Source organism: Monodelphis domestica, chromosome 3 (genome assembly GCF_027887165.1).
Source record: "Monodelphis domestica isolate mMonDom1 chromosome 3, mMonDom1.pri, whole genome shotgun sequence".
Lineage (NCBI taxonomy): Eukaryota > Metazoa > Chordata > Mammalia > Didelphimorphia > Didelphidae > Monodelphis > Monodelphis domestica.
This window is the reverse complement of record NC_077229.1, coordinates 519,773,268-519,788,394: the sequence shown is the minus strand read 5'-3', so window position 1 is coordinate 519,788,394 and position 15,127 is coordinate 519,773,268. Positions and strand designations below refer to the sequence as shown.

General features: G+C 45.7%; 1 protein-coding gene across 2 annotated transcripts in view; it reads right to left on the bottom strand.

Moving 5' to 3' along the window:
* Window positions 1–5,499, bottom strand: part of FBXL17 (F-box and leucine rich repeat protein 17) — a 449,402-nt gene extending 443,903 nt beyond the window's left edge. Inside the window, exon 1 of one of the 2 annotated variants that reach the window (XM_056824950.1) lies at window positions 1,887–5,499. In XM_056824950.1, the coding sequence (XP_056680928.1) occupies window positions 1,887–2,900 (1,014 nt within the window). In that variant the 5' untranslated portion in view covers window positions 2,901–5,499. The remainder of the gene's footprint in view (window positions 1–1,886) is intronic. The other variant, XM_001380499.4, reaches the window with a different exon arrangement.
* Window positions 5,500–15,127: the final 9,628 nt, after the last annotated feature.

Genomic DNA, 15,127 nt, shown 5'->3' with positions numbered 1-15,127 from the left:
AGAGACAGCCCTGCTTCTGGCCAACACCAACCCCTCTCCATGGGTGGACACCCTCATCTCCCGGGTTTGCCTCTCTGGCGCTTTGCAACAAGTGCTTCCTCTTGGTTCCCCTACCAGACGCCTCAGTTCTCCTTTGCTGATTTAGTCACAGCCCTAATGGTGGCTCTAAAGGGTCTCTAGAGGTTCGCTGTGGCCCCCTGCTCTTCTTCCATACTCTCTCCGCGCCTGTGTTCAACTCTCATCTCAATGCCTAGGCCTCTGGTCTTTCCCTTCATTGTGAACTGCTTATTGGGCCTTTCCAGCTGAATCTAAGAGGTGTCTTGGATGCAACAGGCACAAAACTGAACTCATCTTTGTCCGTTACTCCCTGTATCCAGTCAGCTGCCAAACCTTGCTGTTTCTATCTCTTCCAGGGAAGGAATGCCTTCAGCTCACCCGGCCACCATCTTCCTGCCGTCCCTTCTTGCCCAGATCACTGCAATAGGGTCATGGTCTCCCCCCCCCCCCCCCACAGGGAGTCCCGCCTACATCCAGCTGACCCAGTAACTTCCTAAAGCACAGACCTGAGCGGGTGCCTCCACTATTCCACCAACCCAGAGACCAAGTAGCTGTTCCCTGGCTGCTCCCCTCCCCCGTGCCTGGACTTCTCTCCCTCCATTTCGGCTCCGGCTTCTCAGCTCCATCCTTGAACAAGAAGCTGCTCCAGAGGCCTCCCTCTGAGATGATCCCCGATTTATCTCATACAACTTGTCTGTGTGTTTCCCTCCAAGGAGCGCTGACGGCGGCCTTTCTTTGTTGTAGTCACAACATCCAGCACAGGCCCTGGCACTTCAAGGGCACTGAGAGCTGATTTCTGCAGGAACCCAAATAACTGCTCCTGAGCTCCCCAGAAAACTGCCCGCCATTCAATGCGTTGTGTGCGCTTCTGTACACACAGATGCGGGTGGGTGTGATACAGGGATGCACTTGCAATGCCATCAGAAACAGTGCAGTCATATTGTGTTTGGGCCATAACTAAAAACGCATCATCTGTAGTTCAAGCTCATCATTTCACTGGGGCAAGTTAAGGTCGCCTGAAATGGGAGGGGAAGAGCGTAGGAGAGGGGCAGGGGAGGCGACCCGCTCTCCCCGGTACTATTCAAGCGTATCATCAGACAGTGACAAAACTTACCGGGCCTGCCTCCTCCCTCGCCCATCACAGCCTGAGGACAACCTCTCTCACCTAGCAACCCGTAGCCTGGAAATGCACTTGCAAAGTGTCCGAGTAATTCTCCTCCCCACCTTCCAGCTCCCCCCAAGGCTCAGCATGGCAGCGCCTCCTTTCTAAAGTCTCCCTTTTCTCTCTCCAAACCAGCTTTCCCAAATGGGATCAGCCTCTTTGCCCCGGACTTCCGGGCCTCCTCACTGGGCGGACCGGCTCGCGTACCTGTTGCAAAGCCCCAGGAGAGTGTTAGCTCTGTGAGGGCAAGAGCTGGCTCACGGGCTTTCGTTCTGTCATCACATCCCCGACAACGTAAAGAGCGTGAGCACTTGGGGAGGGCTGGCTACAGGGAATACCATTCAATTATAGTTGAAATTGTTCTGGAAAAACAAGTCATCTTATCTACTACGCTGAAGCAAGACACAACCGGGGCTACACAGCCATTCAATTGCCTAACTGGGGATTTCAAGGTTTCCTCCCTTGGCTATCAGTTTCGCGTTTCTCCCTCCCCCGCCCCCGCCCCCAGCTCTCCGTCCACCCCCCACCCGTCGGGGACCCCCCCAGGCCAGGGCCCCGCCCGTCCCCGGCCGCCCGAGGAGAGACAGAGGAGCCAGCCGCCAGCCCCCGGGGGCGGGGACGCGGGTGGGGGCTCGGGCCGCCCACGCTCCCTCTAGCCCAGACCCACCTTGAGCAGGATGGAAGGCGGCAGCTGATTGATGCCGGCGGTTTCGGGGGGCGGCTCTCTGCAACAGTCGCTGGGGTTCTCGGGGGGGTCCAGAGACTCCGGGTCGCCCCCCTCCGGCCGTGGCGGAGCGGATGCCGCGGCAGCCGCTGGGCCACCGAGGCTCTCGCCCGCGGGGTCCCTCCGCAGAGCGGCGCCCGCACAGTCCGAGGAGTCAGAGGCCGCGGGCAGAGGGCAGAGCTGCGGCGGCGGGGGCTGCTCGGGGCTCTGGCAGCTGCTGGCCTCCGGAGGACGGGGCGGCGATGCACCGCCCCCGCCTCCTCCGGGCTTGCCTCCTCCCCCCCCACACCCCCCGCCACCACAGCGGGGCTGTTTGCAAGGGGTGCACGCGGGGACCCCGGCCCCCTTCCGCTTACACACCATGTCAGGCAGGGTGGGGGGTTCGGCCGCCGGCTGCCCCCGGAAGAGTTGGAAAGGAGGCGGCGGCGGCCCCAGGAAGCGGATGGGCCCCACGCCGGGGAAGAAGAGGCTTCTGCCCTGCTGCTGCTCCCGCTGCTCCCAGGCGGCGGCGGCTGCAGCGGCGGCCAGGCCAAGCTCCTTGCAGCAGGCGGCCGACGACGCGGAGCCGGCGGCCGTGGCGGACGAGAGCAGAAAGTGGCGGGCGGCGGTGGCGCAGTCCTCAGCCGCCCTGCGGTGCGCCAGGTGCTGCGAGGTGGCGGCGTAGGCCCGGTCCCGGTCCCGCGGCGACTCCTCCTCTAGGCCGGCGGCCGCGGTTGGGGCGGACGTACTGGGGCTGTGCACGATGAAGCAGAGCATGCAGGGCCCGCGGAGCAAACAGTCCCAGCTCCGGGGCGGCGGCGAGGGAGAAGGCGAGGGCAGGGGAGGTGCCTTGGCCGGAGGCAAGCGAGGCAGCCGAAGGAGGTGGCGGTGGCGGCGGCGGCGGCACCAGCAGCAGCAGCACCGGGGGCCCTTCTGGCTGTGACGGTTACGCGGCACCTTCGAGAGGAGGTGGCCCATATAGAAGGCCCCGAGGAAGGAGCCGGGCGGAGAAGGGGGGGGAAGGAGACGGGAGAGGCGAGAGCCCTCCCCCCGCCGGCCGCGACTGCGAGACACGCGCGCTCACACGCACTCTCACTCGCTGCTCGTTCACGGCCCGGCCCGGGAGCAGATGTCAGCTGCGGGGGGCCCCGGCGCGAGGCTGGGGCTTCATGCCTTTGCCAGGGAGCCAGGTGAGCGGGGGAGGGTGGGAACAGACCGGGCCGGCGCCGGGGCCTAACTGTCGGAAGGCCCGGCACAGTCCGCCTTCGGGAAGGCCCAGCCGAGGCGGGGGGAGCAGCGGGCTCCCTCTCCGGCCATTTTAACCGAAGAGCATCCGACGCGCGCGCCCGTGACCGCGGCTGCGACGCTACGGGATCCGTCGGCACCGGGAGGGGCGGGGGCGGGGCGGACGTCGCGGCGGAGCCCGCGATAGCCCGCCTGGCCGACCCAGGACTTTGAGCGCTCGGCCGGCCCCTTCCCATTCACTTTAAGGGTAGTATTTAGGATAGATTGGGGCCCGGGGCCCCGCCTTCTCCGCTTCTGGGCCGGGAAGAGGCTTGACTGAGCAAATGGCAGCAAAGGGGATATGCATTCCCTTTCCTGGGGCCCTTCTCCAAGCACCTTGTCCTCGGGCTGCCACTGCCAAAATCATTGGATTGCACATCGGCTCTGATCGCAGTTTTCCAAGTTTGAGGCCCCGGAGTAAAGCGAGGCGAGAGCTCCCAGGAGCCTAACCAGACTCGGCTGTACTTGAGCCTCTGCTGGGTAAGGGACAAGTGTGTGCACATGCATGCACATTGACGCCTTCTGGGCCGGTGTTTTCGTTAGCTAGCACGGGCTCTTCCTAAATCGATTTGTTCATCTATCGTCTACTTTTCTGCCACTTAGAATTTTAAGAGAGTTGGCACAGAAGCAGTTAGGTTTGGAGCTTGGGGTCTCCTGGTTCCTGAGGTTTGCGTTCTAAGCTACCAAATTTGTAGGGTTTGCTTCCAAAGGTATTGGCTCCAAGGCAGAAGAGCGGTCAGGGCTAGGCTGTGGAGGTCAAGTGACTTGCCCAGGGTCACATAGCTAGGAAGTGTCTGAGGGCAGATTTGAACTCAGGACCTCCCGTCTCTGGGCCTGGCTCTCCATCCACTGAGCTATCCAGCTGCTCCCAAACCTTTTAAAAAAATATTTCTTTCCAGGACATTTCTTGGGGTCTTTTTAGAAAAATTGAAGCCTGTCTTAAACATGAATAAAAGTCATTTTCCTAACTCACTGGCTTGTGATGGTGGAATTTTTCCTACAGAGTTGCAGGATTTCAACCTGTTCATGAACCCTTTTCTTTGGAAAGAATCTGCAGCCTTCTCCAGTGTAGGGCATAACATTTATAGAAAAACAAAACGTGTTTTTCATAACAAACCACTATTCATGCTGAAATATTAATAGCCACTGAGAGGTATGCCTAGATATCATCTACTGGGTTCCAATAGACTTAAACCAAGGAATGATCCACACAGCCACTAATCGAGAAGTCAAGGAAAATGCCCCGAGGATGGAAGGGCCCTGGGTCCTACCCACCATGGCAGGGATGAGACCACACCTCCGTCTGAGCATCTCCCTCCTTTACTGGAGTCGCCGGGAGCTTTTCAATAGTGAATTCTCCAAACTCGAGTCACTGCACGGCCCTGGGAGTCTCCTAGCATCCGTACATTTCAGAAATGGTGTCTACCATTATACAGTTTAAGAATGTTTCCCAAGTCATCTATTTGTGATTTCATATCTTTGGCAGAAGGGTTACAGGTTTAATTCATCACCTTACAGCTAAAGCAGCATGGCAGGTAGAGCGGTTTACCCAGTGTAACACAGAATATCTGAGGTAAGATTCAAACGCGCGGCTTCCTAACACCAAGATGCCTCCATTTTAAAGACTTGCCAGCAAAGGAAAACCTTTCTTTTCAAAGTTTTATTGACAGAGATTTTGTCAGCATTTCCTCTTTAAACAGTTTGTTTTGATTTTAACTAGTGGATATGATGCTAGCATGATTTGAATTCAAGTCCCCCGTGGGACTGGTTGAGGACAAAGCCATAGTAAGCTGTTGACTGGCACTGAACCTAATCCAATAAGAAGGTAGCTACCAGAGCTGCATTTGGACCCGAGTCTGCCTAATATCTTGGGACGTACTTGAAATCAGCATGCTATCCTAAGCCTTTAAAGAGATACAAAGAAGCACTTCCATTCTGGGAGCCTATTTAAAATAATAGCGAAATAATGGAATGTGGCACATATATGTTAAAGTACTTTGTATTTCTTAGGCCTTCATTTTACTGTTTAACATCATTTAATCATCTTCCCTACCTTCAACACATCCTTGACCCTCTTCTTTATGGTTGTTTACATCATTGGCCTTAGGTCACTTGATTTGTAAATCAAGGAACCTGTTATGTGATGATGAGATAAATTGACTCTGCAAAGCCTCATTACTGCCTTCCAAATTTTATGACTTTGGACAAGCGTAACCTCTTTTAGCTTCAGTTTCCTCATCTCTTAAATATGTGATAATACCAGTAGGATCTACCTTAAAGGATCGGTGTGAGTCTTAAATGAGAAAATTATCAAAAACTGCCAAAATGAATGTGAAATAAAATTGCATTCTATAATAAGGTTGTCCTGTCTCAAATCTTATATATTCTTCAGGTTTTCTCTATACATCATAAACTCATATGTATTACTCTTGTGTTTATTTTCTAAGCATTTTTTTATATTTATAACCTAAAATAAATAGATTAAGAGAGTTTTTTTGCATTTGTTTAGTTAGTGATGGTTACTAAGTATATAATAAAAAATAAGATTTTTTAAATTACTTAAAAACAGTTTTCTGAGAAAAGGCCCTTAAGCTTCACTAGAATGCCCAAATAATCCATGACCCATACACACATACAAAAATGTATTAGGAGAGAAGGCAATTAATTTCCTTTGAAAACAACACAATTCCATTTCAGAGCCAAGTATTGGATTTGATTTCCATTTCTACAACAACAATACTAATAGAAGACTCTTCGCCTGGAATCCAGAGTTTATAAGAGCTGCAAGGTTTATCCTTCTGAAACACCAAGTTCGTCATGTAGCTCCTATGTTTAAGAAAATACAAAGGCTCTCTTGTCTAGTATCAAATCCAAACTCCACAAGCTAAATTTCGAAACCTTTACCTTGTTATATGCCTTCATTCACCCCTTTGCTTTTCATTAACTCATTCACCAAACACTCAACAAACTTATGTGTTGTGTGTATCGGAAAAATGTTTAGGATGAGAAGTGAGTTGAAAAAAACTGAGGGAGAGTGTGAAATAAATTCCATTTTGGAAATAATGGTGTGTTTAATCTCCAGTTCCCCATCAGAGAAAGATGGATGTCCGCAGCTCTAGGACTAAATAAGGAGGCTTGAAAATGCTCTACAAAGAGATTGATGCCTGTCAGTTACCCTCAATGTGCTCTATTTCGCTGGACCTTGTAGACAGTTATCAGGGTGTGGCCAGCATTGGCAGCCCTGCAAAGGGCTCGATAAGCCTTTGCCCCAGAGGTCTTTGCTGAACACGCCTGGACACGAGGCCTCAGTCCCACTGGTGAGTTGGGGGGCATCTCCTCCAGCCTCGTGAAGACGTCCCCCAGCAGGAGGGGCTGGGTGCAGAAGAACAGTGTGTCCCAGTGGCCAGGAGGGGCAGAATGAGTGGCCGTGTAACAATTAGACCCTGGCTGGACGGGGAGAAGCCAAGATCGCCCACTGCACTCGGAGCCATCCCCAGTTGTCCTGAGTTTTGTCCTGCCGCTAGATTCGGATGTCCCGGGAAGAGAGGGAGGCTGATGACTTTCTACAACTGCCTCACCTCATTCCAATTTATGTTTAGGTCAAAAGACATCGCCCTCATATGAAGGCAAACAGCGGGTGTGCGGTCATCAAATGGAAAAGGAGAAGAGGAGGAGGGGCAGGGTAGAAGGCTTCTGCGAGTGTGGTCTGCATGTCTTGGAGAGAAACTCGATGATAGGAGATTGTGAGCAAAGCGGCCAGGCTTGCCTGAGATGGCTGGCGAGGTCTCTGCCACAGCTCAGCACTCTGAAGAGCAAAGAAGCCCGGCAAGGTGACAAAGTGCCCAAGCTGCCTTTCCCAAAGGACAGAGACGAGTGACCACGTTCTCCACGTGCTGACATCCGTAAAGGCAGACGTGCGTGAAGCATCACCCTGCGGGGAAATATCCCGCCCAGGAACATCGTAGTGCTTCCTATGCGACTCTAAAAGTCTTGCCTCCCTGGGTGGCCTTGCTTTATCTCTGCATCCCTCTACTTAAGTTCCTCAATGATAAACCCCAGCCCACCAACAGGATAGAGAAGCATTGGACCAGTAGTAATGGGTAGGGCCAGACTGATGATGGGGTCTAACTTGCAAGGATAATCTGTCCAATGACAACAAAAAACCTAAAAAGGACAGAATTGCAGAGGAGCAGCAACCATGACATCACCAGTGGTGGAGTAAGTAGCATGAGTGGGAGGAAATTGCTAAGAGATTAAAGAAGTAAAATCTAAAGAATTTGGCAACTGTTTAATATGAAGAGGTAATGTGGGTTGGCAGTGGGAAACGGTGCCTTAAAATATCAGAAAGGCTTGAAATCCTTTTTTCCTTAATGGTGCTTTTAGATCTTATGCTTTTTCCTAGTTAGCAGGTATTGGAATATAGACTCAAATCCTGTGTTTTCCTTGTGCCCTTCCAGTTGCCAAGCCTGAAGGGAGGGGGAAGCGCCCTAAAGGTTATGGCATTATTCCCTTTGATAAGAGTTTGCAAGGCTGAGAAAGGCCACCAAAGCCCACAAAACAACCTTGAAAGCCTGACAAACAGGGCTTGAGGGGGACCATCACCCAGGCACGCTGAGGATCTTTATACCCCTTCTCTGCCCACACCCTGGAACACTCTGAGGGAGGATGGAGCATTCCTAAGATGGCAAAACCCCAGACCCATAATCAAACATCTAGAAACCTGAAATCCCTGCTGTGGTTTTTACATCGCCATGACTACACTGCAACATACTTGAATAAATATTTTCATGCCTGAAGATGAAGGGATCTGAGCCGCAATTTTTGGGTGAGAACCAGCATTCCCTCTCCCAGGGCAAAACTCACTCTCTCACAACAGTGGAGGAGGGTAGAATGTGATGAAGAGGGAAAGAGACAACATTCCTCTTAAAGAGGAATTACCCTTAACCTAATAATAATTAGAAGTGGTTGGCTAGGTTGGTGTTTCAACTGAACAAATGAAGCTCTTGTAGTCCAACTAGCAGTTAACAAAAGGAAGTTTACTTAGCCACATAGCAGGGAAGGAGATTCAGAGTCAGATTCATTAAATACTTATATAGCTCTAGGGGTACATCTCCAACCACCATTCACACTGCTGTACCAAGTCCCCAGAGGACCGGTGGAATACTGCTCTATCGCATTCTAGGGCTGGGGTAAGTTCCTACTACTGTTATTCATAGGATCTTATAACTTCCTGACTAACAATCAGCCAGATTTAATTAGCAATGGTATTTATTAATGTATTATAGTAAAAACTATATTTACAAAAACATCCCCCCACCCCATCCCAAAGTCTGGGACACGTTTTCCCATAAAACACAGGGTTACTAGGGAGAGTGAGCACAAATAAAAAGTACAACAGCTATGTTCCACAAAAAGAAAAAGCATGTGCAAAGGAATAATTCACAACTCCTCTTTACTGGAAGTCATTTTCTCTCCTTCATTAAGTCCTGAAGGAGTCCCTTAATAGGTATAGTCCTCTGTTGGACTCCAAGCCTCTGTAGCCACCTCTTTTTGCCATAAGTAGCCATACTTCTTGAAACTTCCTTTCCTTAGGCAAATTTGTGCCCACCTGACTATGTAGGTGCTTCTAGTCCAGGTTCCTCTCCTCACCTTGGGGATCCCCTCAGGGGTTCAGCTCAAACTTGAATCATCTGCATTGGATATTTTGATTTTTTTTAATTAATAGAATTTCTTTCCAGGTATCTCAGCTCCTCCTTCCTTTCCCCACACATCTGGGGAGAAGACATCATCAGGCAAACAGATGTGTGTATATAGATTATGTTTATTTATTGTGTTTCCACTTCTCAGTTCATTCTCTGGAGGTGAACATTCACAAGTTATTCTTCAAATATTAAATCTGTAGCTGTATATAATGTTCTCTTGGTTCTGCTCATTCTACTCTTCATTATCTCATGTGAATTGGATATTTTCTACCACTGGAGAGATTCACTGTTTGAGCTCATTGAATTGGCAACTATTTTAGATGAGTTGTGATTTGGGTATTTGTCCTTGAGTTGCCCACAGGACATCCTGGAGGAATCACCTAAGAGACAATTGGTAATTCGGGAATAGAATTTAGAAAGCGATTAGGCCTTCATATATTGACCTCTTATCTCTGGCACCTTCTACAGTGATCGGCACTGAAAATGTATGTTGAATAGAATTTATTTTGGTGGAAAAAGTATTTCCCAAGAAATCCTACTAATAATAATCAGTTTCATCAGTTTTTGTTCAAATTCAATAGCAAGGTAAGTAACAAGGAAGAATGTGGCCATATGCTCTCCATCAAAGCCCCATACTAGTTAGAGAAGAAACACTATGCCCTAGGTAAGTGGTCGTATTCTGCTGTGTCCTAGTTAGAATACCTTTTTACTACCAAGGTTGCTCCTAGGTTTCTTGTACGCTGAGCTGCTATATTGCTTCTCTGCTGAACTGCTGGCAGCATCTGCTGCTCATAGGCTCTGCTTCCTCCCTAAAGGAATACTTATAGCTCTTTTGGGAGACCCTTCCAATGCCTTCATCTAGTTTAACTATTGTGTGAATTAGGTCCACAGTTGTTATTGTTTATCCTTTGTTTTCAAAATCTGTTAGAAAGACAAAAGTCAGAATGATTGGTGATGGCCTAAGATGCAGTAGAAGATATTGGTGTCTTGGGACAACCTGGGAGGGTGGCCCAGGGATAAGTTCACTGGTACCAACCTTTTAATTGAACTGATAGATATAAATGCCAAGATAGTACATAGAACATAGTATCTGGAACTGTTCACATTGCTGAGAACAGGAATGATAAATTTGCACTTAATCTTTTGCTGCATTTCCATTCTTATTCTGTTTCTCTAAAGAAAGATATAAGCTTTTCCCACTCCTTGTTTCTTTTTTAAAAACAATGATTTATTGTTAACAAGCATTTGTTATCATTCTCTACCACTGAACCCTCATAAAAATTAAATGAAAATGAAAACCTCCTTCAAAAATATACATAGTCCAGCAAAATGAAATCCAGTGTTGGCCATTACCAAACATACATTACTCACTTTACATTTTAAATTACTTATCTCTTGCAAGAGAGTGTCTTGGTATTTCATCCCCAGTCCTTTGGACTCATGATTTATGATTGTATTAATCAGAGATCCAAAGTATTTCAAAGTTGTTTTTATCTATAATGTCACTGTTTAAATTATTCTCCTGGTTTTGCTCATTTTGCTCTATATCAATTCACAGAGATCTTCCCACATTCCTTTGAAACGGTCTAATTCATAATTTCTTATGACACAATAATATTCCATCCCATTCATTTATCATAGTTTAATAAACCGTTCCACAATATTTTGTAGCTTTGGGCTACTATAAAAAGAATTGCTGTAAATGTTTTTGTATGTATGGATTCTTTCCCTCTTTCTTTTATCTCTCTGAGTTATAAACCCAGCAGTGGTATTCCTGAATCAAAGAGTATAGACAGTTTAGTGATTTTTGAAATATAATTCCAAAGTATTCTCCAGAAAGATTAGAGCCATACCCAGCTCCATTAAAAGTACAACAATATATGTTTTCTTGCAGACCCTCCAAAATTTGTCATTTTTCTCTTTTGTTATCATTGCCAATCTGATGAGTATTCAGGTATGTAAGGGTTAATTACTCAAGGCAGAATGACTTTTACGGTAGAATTTAATTTTGGTGACCACATTTCTCATAAATGTAGTCCAACCTTTAATTTTTAACCCTTACATTCTGGAAACCACAAAGGGACTTAGTTTTAAGTTGATTATGTGTAAAATGATCCCTTGGGGAGACTGGTCTCCCAAATGATCAAGGGGGAGAATGTGTAATTAGAAATCTTGAGCCCTTGAACTACATTACGCAGAACCCCACTCTCCTCCTGTTGTTACATGCTGACATAGGCAGGATATAAATTCTCCCCTCTTCCACCTTTCTTCCTCTTTCTTTCCTGTTGTGGCTTTGGTGAAGCAGCCCAGGTAGATTAGCTTGGGCACATGGTTTTATTTTATTAGATAATTACCTGTTTATTCCTTTACTTCTAATGATTATTAATAAATCTTATAAAACATAATATTTGAAGTTATTGTGTATTAATTTTAATTTTACATCTGGAGCTGCAGTAGTCACAAAATTTGCCACTGTGTGATCAGCTTCACTGCTCTCAAATATAAGTGCTCAAGGTGAAGAACTTTTAGGCCTAAAACATGCCTATAAAATTGCCAGAGGCAAAAGGGCAACAATTTATACAAATTCCAGGTACACATTTGGAATTTGTCGTGCAGTGGGTATGGTATAGCTTCAGAGAGGATTTTTAACCTCAGTTGGAAAAATCTATAGCTAATGCAAAAATTATTAATGAAGTTCTTTCCAGCCATCTGGTCAGCTACCCAAACTCCTAACTGTAATTCATTGTTCTGCCCATATAAGTGGGCAGGAACTAACCCTGTATCTAGAAATGACCTGTGTGAATTTTAAAATTACTCCACCCTACTCAGACAGTACTTTAGGGGAAGACAAAGTTCTAAACTCCTAATTGAACAATGAAGGTACTTAATTCATACCTTATAGTGAAGCTAGAACTTTAAGCTAAGTCTATTTTTAGATCTAATACAAAAAGGTATTAGGTAACTATGTAAAAATAGACTCAAATACAGGACTACAATCCCCACGAGCCTTTGCTCCACTTCCCCAGAATGCCTTGTAATCTCACCTGGGCCGAGATCGAGAAGGTATTTAAGCTGATTCAAAGGCTTTTGAGGCCTCTCTCACTCTCTTGGACTTCTGTTTGAGGCAGGCGTGGCTTTTTTTTCATAATGTAGGTGAGGTTGTGTCTAGGCTTCTCTATGGCCTGGACACGTGTCTCTTATCCTGTATTTTCTTTAATCCTTCATCTTCAATAAACCTCTAAAAAATATAATACTCCTTGCAGAGAGAAACTAATTTCTACCTGCCCCAGTCTCCCCATATATACTTAAATTTTAATCTTTACAACTATAAAGGTTAAATTAATCACAAAAAGGTCAAGTAACTCACAAAAGGTGAATTTAACAAAGAAGTGTGAAGTAGCTCAAAAGATATAATTTAACCAGAGAAGGTGAGAACTAAAGAGTGGGCAGTCCTGGAGAAAAGCGTCTGCTTTTCACAGACATGAAAATTTAGGGGAAGTGACACAAGATAAAATGATCTTTAAAAGGAGGTCTAGAAAAGGCAGTTCAGGCAGTTCAGAGGAGGAACTGAGCCTGGAGGATCTCCCTCAGACAACTTCCTTGAGGAGGTGTCGTGGTGAGTGATAAGACTGACTCCCTTTCCCTTGGGCTCAGGGAGGCCACTTTGGCCAAGGCCTTTAACTACTGTCTGGTTCAACCTGAGCCAGAGCAATTTAAATTAACTCTTTCCTCTCTCTTCTCCTTAATTCCTTCTCTCTATATTAATTAAAATCACCAGCTGACTTGGGTATTTTATTATTTGGGATTTTCTCTGGTGACCAATTAATTTAGATTTTCAAGTCACAATTCTCAAATTATCCTAACACCTGGCAGATACTTCTGCAAAGCTAGGGACCATAGAAGGGTTTGAATTAATTTTAACTTTGACAACAAATAATGGGTCAGATTTATCACTTTCCTATAATGAAAAGGAAGTGGAGAAATAGAAGCAAAAATTTAAGGTTAAACAGATAAATGGAGTAGGGGTGTCATCTGAAGGAAAATTTCCCTGCTCCCTAGAAGTGTTTATCATCAAATTTGCCAATCTATGCATAAAAACAGTCACTTTGGCACCCAGAGCATTGTAGACTCTGTTAAAGAGTATGGATAGCCCATGGGTATAACTACCATAGCCTCTAAAGTGTATAGCCTGTCCCACCTGCCAACAATATAACCAACATGCTTTTTGTGACAAAGCATTTGGTGGGCACCCCTTAGCTTATACACCTTTTGTAACCTGCAAATAGATTTCATCACTATGCCTAAGGTTGGGCATTATAAATTTTGTCTAGTAATAGTGGATCAATTGACCAGGTGGCCAGAAGCATTTCCTACGGCCCAAGTCATAGAGGCTTTTGTTGCCAAAGTACTCTTAAAAGAGTTTATTCCTCCCTTTGGCCAGACTACACATATTGAATCAGACAGAGGAAGCCATTTTACCCATTCAGTTTTATCTCAAGTTCATTCCTGTTTGGGGATAACTCCCAAAGTCCATGTACCATATCATCCCCAGAGTTCAGGACAAGTTGAAAGAATGAACAGAGAGCTCAAAGCTATGATTGGCAAACTATGCACTGAAATACATCTAAAAGGGTCTAAAGTGCTCCCTCTAGCTTTATTTTATCTCTGAAGCAGGCCTAGAGGAGATCTAAACATCTCACCATTTGAGATGCTTTTTGGACATCCTCTAATACAAGCTAAACCTTTTTCTCCTGCATATACATCATTATTAGGGGGAGATATTTCTATTGCTACATGTATACATGAATTGCAGCACAAATCACGTGAACTCCACGAATTTGGAGCTGCAGGACAAGAGTTGGAAATTCTAATAAGGGGACAGATTGAATCATGGAATTTTGAATCGGCTCTTCTGCTAAGGTCATCTGTACAATTTTCCATGTGTTCCAAATTGCTTGGGATAATTTTTGTCCCTTTTCCTGACTTTGTTTCATATTCTGACCTACTTGATCCCATTCTTGCGAAGTAAGGACTCCATGTGGGGGAAAGTCATGATAACATTTTTAACACAGTCTTAGGTAACACCTCAACCTTAGCCTCTGATATCTTAATTACTTGCTTTAGTATTAGAGACTTTAACAATCTAATGTAACAGGTATGAGAAGACAGTTTTTGACCCATAAACCAAACTGGAATGGTGACTTACCTCACTGGCCACCATGCAGGTTCATTATTTCATCTCCAACCTTGATCCATGCAGTCCTTTCAGGTGCTTGAAAACCACAGGGGCGCCAATATGTAGGTGTCCACCAGCTACAAATTAATATATTCATGGGTGAAAACTGAGAAGGGAAGCTGGAGACTGAGGAAAAATGGATGGAGGGAATTTAGAGAGAGACTTTAAAGGAAGAAAGACTCAGAGACAAAGAGTTAGCTACATCATTCACAGTTGCTCATCATATAGTATTGCTGTTACTGTGTACAATTTTCTCCTGGTTTGAAATCTGAACTTTGCATTAGTTCATATAATTTTTTATATTTTGGATATTATTATAAATAGTATAAATATAAATAAAATATTATATATTTTATATATTGGAAAAGCCTTTTCAGGCTTTTCCAAAAGCATTCTGCTTGTCCTTTCTTACAGCACAATAGTATTTTATCAAAATCATATATCACAACCTGTTTAGCTATTCCCCAATTGATGAGCATCCCCACAATTTCCAATTCTTTGCCACTACAAAAAAAACTATTATCCATAATTTTGTGCATATAGGTCTTTCCCCTTTTTCTTTAATTTCTCTTGGATACAGTCATCATAGGATTTTGGAGCTAGAAGGGAATTTAGAGATTATCTGCTCCAATCTCTTCATTTTATTTTATTATTAAAACCCTTACCTTCTGTTTTAATACCAATTCTAAAACAGAAGAGTGTCAATGGATAGGCAGTTAGGGTTAAGTGACTTGTCCAGGATCACACAGCTAGAAAGTATCTAAGGCCATGCCTAGTACTCTACCCACTGTGCTGCCTAGCTGCCTGCAGTCCCTCCATTTTACAGAAAAGAAAACTGAGGTCCAAAGAGTTTTCCCTCAAAACTTGCTCCTCCTCCTAACTTACCTGTTTCCATTGTTCTAATTACCTTAGTTAGGAACTTTAGAGTCATCTTTGACTATTGTTTCCTCTTGTCTCCACATCGAGCCAGTTGCCAACTCCTG